This window comes from Seriola aureovittata, chromosome 20 (assembly GCF_021018895.1).
Source record: "Seriola aureovittata isolate HTS-2021-v1 ecotype China chromosome 20, ASM2101889v1, whole genome shotgun sequence".
Taxonomy (NCBI): Eukaryota; Metazoa; Chordata; class Actinopteri; order Carangiformes; family Carangidae; genus Seriola; species Seriola aureovittata.
Window position 1 is genome coordinate 350,188 of NC_079383.1, and position 8,398 is coordinate 358,585.

Sequence of the window (8,398 nt, forward strand, 5' to 3'; positions counted from 1 at the left end):
GAGGAGGAGCTGTGACTCGGGGATGGAGCTGTGACTCGGAGGAGGAGCTGTTCTCGGAGGAGGAGCTGTGACTCGGGGATGGAGCTGTGACTCGGGGATGGAGCTGTGACTCGGAGGAGGAGCTGTGACTCGGGGATGGAGCTGTTCTCGGAGGAGGAGCTGTGACTCGGGGATGGAGCTGTTCTCGGAGGAGGAGCTGTGACTCGGAGGAGGAGCTGTGACTCGGAGGAGGAGCTGTTCTCGGAGGAGGAGCTGTGACTCGGGGATGGAGCTGTGGACTTTGAGGCTTCAGGTTTTGTAATGTGATGAAACTTGTTGAAGACAGACTGTCTCTGGTGAATCAGACTGTGACTGTGGGATGAGACGGTCATAAGGACACACTTATACAACAGTATGGGGAGGGTTCAAACATCATCAGCTCTGTAGCAGCAGCTGTCTGAGCGTCCATCACTCACCTGCCTCCATACAGTCAGTTTAACCTCTGGAGTCCGTCTGTGGCCGCTGGTTTATTCACAGTTACATAACTTTACATGTCAAGACCAGCTGAGGAAATCAGTTCAACGTGCTGATGTGTGACTTTCACACACGATCACACACAGTTTGAATTGTTCATATTTTCCATGATTTCCATTGTTTTATAATTTTAGTGAAAAAGGCCCCAAAATAAAACCCCTTTGATTGTAAATAGACTGTATTATATTTGTCAGAGTTCCAGTGGAGTTTGTGCTGAGAAAAGGAAACAAGGCATGTGGGCAAGGACGGTTCAGCAGCTGCTGCACAAAGACACATTAATGTATAAAGAAATCATCACAATGGACACCAGAGGGTTAAATCTGTGTTGTGTCACAGTCAGTTCAGTGTGACTCCATCACTGATGAAGTGAGGACCAGACTGACACTGAGGTGATGGTCCCTCCTCTGATCATGTGATCAGCTGCAGCTCAGTGAGTCTATAAACAACTCCAGATGTGAGGCTGCTGCTGCTGCTGCTCCTCCTCCTGCTCCTCCTGCCCCCCCTCCTGCCCCTCCTCCTGCTCCTCCTCCTGCTCCTCCTGCCCCTCCTCCTGCTCCTCCTGCTCCTCCTCCTGCTCCTCCTCCTGCTCCTCCTCCTCCTCCTGCCCCTCCTCCTGCTCCTCCTGCCCCTCCTGCCCCTCCTCCTGCTCCTCCTCCTCTGGGGTTTGGTTTAACAGCCTGTCTCGGAGCTCTTCCTGTCCACAGCTCTGTCCAGGAACAGGAACCAGGGCACAAAGAAAGACAAACAGCGCTGACAATGGTCCTGACACACCAAACATTTAAGACAAAACATGTTTTTTCAAGCAAAAACTTCAGTAATGAACAATCAGGGCGACACAGATCTGTCTCCATGAGGAAGGAGAGAAAACCCTTATTTATATAGATTATTGTTATATATCATATATACTGTATATGTATATATATATATATATATATGTATTATATAATATAAAATGTATACTTGGATTAGTCATTCCACCTTTTCACTAGTTTGTGTCATGTTGCTTTAGGAGATCCTGTAGAATATGATCTATAGTCCAAGGCGTCTTCATCACTGTCTGTTGTTGCAACACATTTGACCTTTGACCTGTGATCTGGATGTTGCTTGCGGCCATGTTGATTGTTGAGCAGTAGTTTTTTTAAAGAGCGAGTCTGTGTGTCACCGTTTAAAGCTTTGGCTCTGAGCAGAGTGAGTCGTGATCCCATTAAAGAAGGAAGGTGAATGTTTTCCTGTGTAGCAGCAGGTGAACTGTCAGACCTCAGAAAGATTCATGCTCAGACAATAAAAATAGATTTATTTATTCACATTCATACAGCAGACTCATGTTTTCATAAGATGTAACCGATGTTTTCACACGATTCTTCCCAGGAAAATGGAGCGGGGGTATTTGTCCCTCAGAGAGGACCACTGCACAAAGAAGTAGTCTGAGACCAGGTACAGGATCCTCCCCGTCAGGGACAGAGTCCGGACCCGGCAGATACTCTCCACATACACAATCAGGACTTTCTTCATTCCCAGAATTCCAAGCAGCAGTCCCGCCACACACAGGGGAACGCAAGTCCCAGGGCCATTACACAGCACCTGAAACACACACACACACACACACACACACACACACACACACACACACACACACACACACAGAGAGAGTCAGTATCTGTTTAATCTCTGTGTGTGTGATGATGATGATGATGATGATGATGATCTATTTTACAGGTAGTCCCTCTGGTTCTCTGTGGGGGGGGGTGGGGGGGGGAGTGTTGAATATGTGTGTTTCTGTGTGTATATTATAGTTATTATCAAAGTCCTTTAAACTACTTTGAATTTCTCGATCAAAACTAAACTTTGTTTAAAACCATTTCAACACGACCGACCTTCAGGGGACCAACTCTGAACAGGACACATGGACCGTCTGATCACACTCAGCTGTTCTGGGTAGACTGTTATTGATCCATTGGAAAGATTATTGCTCCTATCAATCATTATTATCTTTAATCGTTATCTTCATTTATCAGTTACCTGTCGGAAGCGTTTATATATATTATATTAAACAGCAGCTCTGATTGGCCGGACACTCAGCAGCTGCACTGAGACCAGTTAGATCAGTAACACAGTAGATCAGTAACACACTGCCTGTAGATCAGTAACAGTGTAGATCAGTAACACACTGACTGTAGATCAGTAACACACTGACTGGAGATCAGTAACACTGACTGTAGATCAGTAATACAGTATCACGTCTGATCACTTCAATTACACTTTTAATGTGTGAAATGGAGTTTAAAGAAGAAAAGACACTTCCTGTTTCTCTAGAGTGAATGTGTTTGTTCTCACAGCTGTTCTCTTTTTTTAATGAGAAGAGAACATTCATTATCATTAATAATCTGTCTGACATGTCGTCTCTGAGTCTGTCTGTCTGCTCAACACAAACACCTGAGACAGCTGGTGTGTGTGTGTGTGTGTGTGTGTGTGTGTGTGTGTGTGTGTGTGTGTGTGTGTGTGTGTGTGTGTGTGTGTGTGTGTGTGTGTGTGTGTGTGTGTGTGTGTGTGTGTGTGTGTGTCTCCACTGAACCTTAGCTCAGCTCTGTGTACATGTGAACAGACTGGTTTGATTTTCACTGTGAGACACTTTGTGAACATGAAGCTCATGTGGAGCAGGTTCATACAGCGTCAGCACAACACCATAGATATAATAACAACAACAACAACAACAACAACAACAACAATCATGTAATGTCACTAACACTACAAACATCTAACAGACAAAGAGACTCTCTGATGCTTTTCTCTCTGTTACATGTTCAATATCTTTATCTGAGTTAGTCAGCTCCTGACCTGCAGGTGAACCGTGTGACATCATACACTCAGGTGTGTGTCTTTCCTAACTGTCCAATCAGGTGTGTTTACCACAGGTGAACTCCCATCAAGTTGTAGACTCATCTCAGTTATAATTAAAGGAAACAGGAAGCAGCTGATCTCAGATCAGAGACACTGAAGAGTCTGAGGACAGATTGAGTTAATGAAAGATTTCAGTTTTGACTTTTAATAGATTTACTAAAATTTGCAAAAACATATTTTCTTTCATCATGATGGATTACTGAGAGCAGATTGGTGAGTAAAGGTTTAGGGTTAAATCTATAGAGACAGTGAGGAGGTGGACAGAAACAGCTGTCCAACATGTGTCCACACAGCAGCTCTGTGTGAACCTACAAACTGCAGCTGATGAACACACCTGGTCTTCTCTGGACAAGTTGTCTCCAGACTGTCACTCAGTGTATCTTCCATCTGTCTTCTACATCCAGCTCCAGCAGCCTGACTCCAGGTCTCAGCTGCGACTGGAATAATGACTGTGGTTCTGCACTGATCACATTTCCTGCGTCAGAATGTGTCCATGAATGAGACAGAGGCTTGTAACTCAAAGAGCATGATCTCGTTATGTAACATCGTTATGTTTGTATGAGGAAGTTTTTCTGTTTATATCAGTGGATTATCTGCGTGTGGCTGCAGGAGGGAGGGGCTCTGTAGTACTCTATAGGACTCTGTAGGATTCTGTAGGACTCTGCAAGACTTTGTAGTTCTCTGCAGGACTCTGTAGTACTCTGTAAGACTCTGTAAGACTCTGTAGGACTCTGTAGTACTCTGTAAGACTCTGTAGGACTCTGTAGTTCTCTGCAGGACTCTGTAGTTCTCTGTAAGACTCTGCAGGACTCTGTAGTTCTCTGCAGGACTCTGTAGTTCTCTGCGAGACTCTGCAGGACTCTGTAGTTCTCTGCAGGACTTTGTAGTTCTCTGCAAGACTCTGCAGGACTCTGTAGGACTCTGCAGTATACTGTAGTACACTGTAGTACTCTGCAGGACTTTGTAGGACTCTGTAGGACTCTGCAGGACTCTGTAGGACTCTGCAGGACTCTGTAGGACTCTGCAGGACTCTGCTGTACTCTGTAAGACTCTGCAGGATTTTGTAGTTCTCTGCAGGACTCTGTAGTACTCTGCAGGACTCTGTAGGACTCTGCAGGACTCTAGTACTCTGTAAGACTCTGCAGGACTTTGTAGGACTCTGTAGGACTCTGTAGCACTCTGCAGGACTCTACTGGACTCTGTAGTCTTCTGCAGGACTCTGTAGCACTCTGTAAGACTCTGCAGGACTTTGTAGGTCTCTGCAGGACTCTGCAGGACTCTGCAGGACTGTGACTGTGTCAGTGAGGGTGCAGATCTAACAGCAGACTGGTCTGGTCTCACTCACCATGTCAGGCCTGAGTCTGAAGACCAGGGGGAGGGAGAACCTCAGGGCCTTCAGGGTGCTGACCACAGACGAGGTCCAGGACTGATGGACTTCCCGGCTCCGTGGGATCCGACAGATGGTGAACTGAGGGACAGAGAGGGTCAGTCCAGGATCAGAGACATGTTGTTCCTCCAGTCTCCAGACCCACACAGAGGAAAAGATTCAAACACATCAGGACCAGAACCATCTACAGACCCAGATTCATCCGCAGCAGAAAGTAGTTCTCACACAGATCAAGCAGGAACCAGTTTGTTTCTACCTGAGACCGTGTCAGGAGCAGAGGCTCAGGTGAGAAGAGCGCCAGCACCACCTGCTGGCTGGCTGGCGCTCTCTCTCTCTCTCTGTCTGTCTCTGTCTCTCTGTCTCTCTCTCTCTCTCTCTCTCTCTCTGTCTGTCTGTCTCTCTGTCTCTCTCTGTCTCTCTCTCTCTGTCTCTCTGTCTCTGTCTCTCTGTCTCTGTCTCTCTCTCTCTCTCTCTCTCTGTCTCTCTCTCTATCTGTCTCTCTCTCTCTCTGTCTGTCTGTCTCTCTGTCTATCTCTCTCTCTGTCTCTCTCTCTCTCTCTCTCTCTCTCTCTGTCTGTCTCTCTGTCTCTCTCTCTGTCTCTCTCTCTGTCTCTCTCTCTCTCTCTGTCTCTCTCTCTCTCTGTCTCTCTCTCTCTCTCCTTTACTGTATGTGTTTATTTCCCTGGCCCTTACTGGAAAGGTTTCTGCATATATTACTTCCATGTAATAATAATAATAATTATAAAGATAAAAACGAGTACTCTATGTAAAAATGTGAAATATTTAAAAGATATTCAAAAGTTTTGTGACAGAAACATGTTGTGATTTAAAGAAGAGTGGGTTTGGTCCAGTGGTCTCATCAGACCAGGACTGATGAGACCAGGACTGATGAGACCAGGACTGATGAGACCAGGACTGATGAGACCAGGACTGATGACTGGTCTAAGCTCCATGTCAGAAGATCTGCTTTATCCTCCATGACTCACTGCAAATGACTGTACAAACTTATTCATTTGAAATCTTCTAACTTCTCTTTGAACCTGCTTTAATTCATTTTGTTGATACATTATTTATTAACTGTATTGATATGATATGATTTTCAGGTTTAAATAAAGACGTAATAGTGAACCTGTGTACAGGTGTGTAGCTGTGACGTACCTGTGACTCAGAGTTTGGGTGTGGTCTAGAGTTTTCAAAGGAGCAGATCTTCTCCTCGCTCATCCTGTCAGTGTCAGCGATGACATAGTGTCGAGGTGAGTAAGCTGAAGACAGACTGTCCATCAGCCGCAGGATCTCTGTGGTGTGACCGCCTGGACAGACACACACACACACACACACACACACACACACACACACACCATGGAACAAATGTATTATTCCAATTAACCATCAAGACCATCAAGACAAAGAGAGTGATCACATAAGACATAAGATAATGTTACCTGACGGCATTCACTACTACAGAAAACAGCTGACAGCCCTTTGTTATTGCTATAGATTAAATTATAGATTTCAACAAGACGAACAACGATTCCTTGCTTTTAAAATCTGCAATTGATAATTATTTTGTGCATTAATTTCAGAAACACTGAGACACTGAATGATGTAAAGTTAAATAACAGGAAAGACAGAGGTGTTCTTCAGATTAATAGACCCTTCATATGTTCAGATAGTATTTGAGTTGTTTGTAGTCTGGGCTGCACTCAGTCTGAAGAGGAGGAACTAGACCTGACCCCTGACCCCTGACCCCTGTCCTCAGCCCAGTCCAGCTCATCAGGACAGACCTGGACCAGAACCAAGCCTTCTCGCCAAACCTCAGTCCTGGGCCTCACTAGTTCTCCGGAGGCTGGAGGAGACCAAATCCGCGCAGTCTGGTTCAAAGTCCCCAGAGGTGAGGAGGCTTTTCCCGCGGGAGGTTAATGACCGGAGTGATGACATCACATTAGCAGGTGTCTACGTAATTATGACCATGTAGTTTATCTGTTGTCTTTACTATGATCAGATACTGTTCCTGTCTGGAGAAAACAGTAATGATGACCACCCCCATCCTAACCGATATTTTGGTACAGTCCAGTACGATACTTGTTGTTAGCATGGAAGCTAAGGAAATCGGCTAACGGCAGAACTCGCTTGATCTCCCTTCTGCACTAGAATTTGACGTAATATGTGACACGTCGTGAAGTTCAATAAATGGTTTGTCACTAGAACGTGTTTGAGGTAATAGTTAATCTGTATGACGTCAGAGAGCAGCAGATATGACAGTACGTGGACGTGAGTTTACGTTAGTAACGTTACCTGATCCCGCGACGACGAGCACAGAGACCGGACCTCTGGTTCCGGGTTTGAACTGCGATCCAGTCTTCACAACGACAAAAACCCGGATAATAAATAACACACAGAGGAGTAACAGAGCGAGCACGGCTCCCTCCACAACCGACATGGTGGATGTGACCAAGTCAGATGCTGCGGAGGGTTTACAGCCCCGAGTTCAGCCTGTCAGGCAGCGTCTCCTCTGAAGATGCGTTCAAGTCCCTCCGCCTCCAGCCGAGGGTGGAGGATCTCCACACAATCTGCCCCGTGGTGTGATGCTTTATTAATTTTATCTTTAAAATAAAACTTTATTTTATTATTGATTTTCACAGAAAGGTATAGAGGAAAGCAGGAAGTGAACCACAGACATTAAACACGCAGGAGTTTTTCGTTGCTTTGGGATTTCAGTAGAAAAATCTGAAATCTTTCCTCTGTGCCACAGAAAAATATCTTTTAAATCCTGCCTGGAAAACGTGTTTCAGGGCAAAGACTGAACAATAGCATTTTATTCTTCTCTTATCAAAAGAAGAATCAAACCCTCAGGGAGAGATAACGTGAAAGGCTGGTTAACAAATATTCAGATTGTCTGTGTAGCATCAGTTCTTTTTTCATGCAAAACAAAGATTTTGAAAACTTTGTAATAATATTGTGGCTCTGATCGTTTCTATAGTAGTCAATGTCGTTTTTGTAAATCTTGTTTTATATCTTGTTTTTTACCTTATGCAGACTTTTCATCTATAGACAACCCATCTGAAAAATATATTTACATTAAAAAAGATTTTTAAAAAAAAACTAAAGTTACATTTATTTTGTCTATATTGTTATTGTATTTTATCTCAGTTTATACATTACCTACATGCTATGCTAACACATTATTTTGAGAAGCACCCTATATGCAAATTTAATGTATGTACATTATTGAATATCGATATATGAAATATATGCACATATCAAATATATCTCAATACAACATATCTTAAATAATAATGGGATAAAAGACCTATTGACGTATATGTCCAGCCAATACAAATATGTATGTTAATGTATGTATGATTTTATTTTAGACATATGTTACATAAATATATATCCATCTAAAGCCTGTAGCTATTATATATAACCTATTATTATTATTATTATTATTATTATTATTATTATTATTATATCTAGGATAGACATTAAAAGGCAAGAAAAATATCCATAATCATAGAAATTTTAATTGTATGTTGTTTTTACGCAACACATAACACCATATAAAAATTCATCATACAGATATTTTTTATTATTGTACAT

The 8,398-nt window shown here is 43.5% G+C and overlaps 1 protein-coding gene across 1 annotated transcript; it reads right to left on the bottom strand.

Annotated features, from left to right (window-relative positions):
* Positions 1-1,790: 1,790 nt before the first annotated feature.
* alg14 (ALG14 UDP-N-acetylglucosaminyltransferase subunit) lies at positions 1,791-7,433 on the bottom strand. The gene is made up of 4 exons (XM_056363724.1): positions 7,094-7,433; positions 5,957-6,108; positions 4,757-4,879; positions 1,791-2,094 (listed from the first exon to the last, which is right to left on the bottom strand). The coding sequence occupies exons 1-4, from the start codon at positions 7,236-7,238 to the stop codon at positions 1,864-1,866; spliced, it is 651 nt and encodes a 216-aa protein (XP_056219699.1). The 5' UTR covers positions 7,239-7,433; the 3' UTR covers positions 1,791-1,863.
* Between the last annotated feature and the right edge of the window lie 965 nt (positions 7,434-8,398).

Excerpts from the sequence above, each read along its gene's own strand:
- alg14 (XM_056363724.1), bottom strand. The coding sequence starts at position 7,238 with ATGTCGGTTGTGGAGGGAGCCGTGCTCGCTCTGTTACTCCTCTGTGTG. Across the intron at positions 6,109-7,093 it reads GCTCGTCGTCGCGGGATCAG|GCGGTCACACCACAGAGATC; the intron begins GTAACGTTACTA and ends GTGTCTGTCCAG. Across the intron at positions 4,880-5,956 it reads ACCCAAACTCTGAGTCACAG|TTCACCATCTGTCGGATCCC; the intron begins GTACGTCACAGC and ends TCTGTCCCTCAG.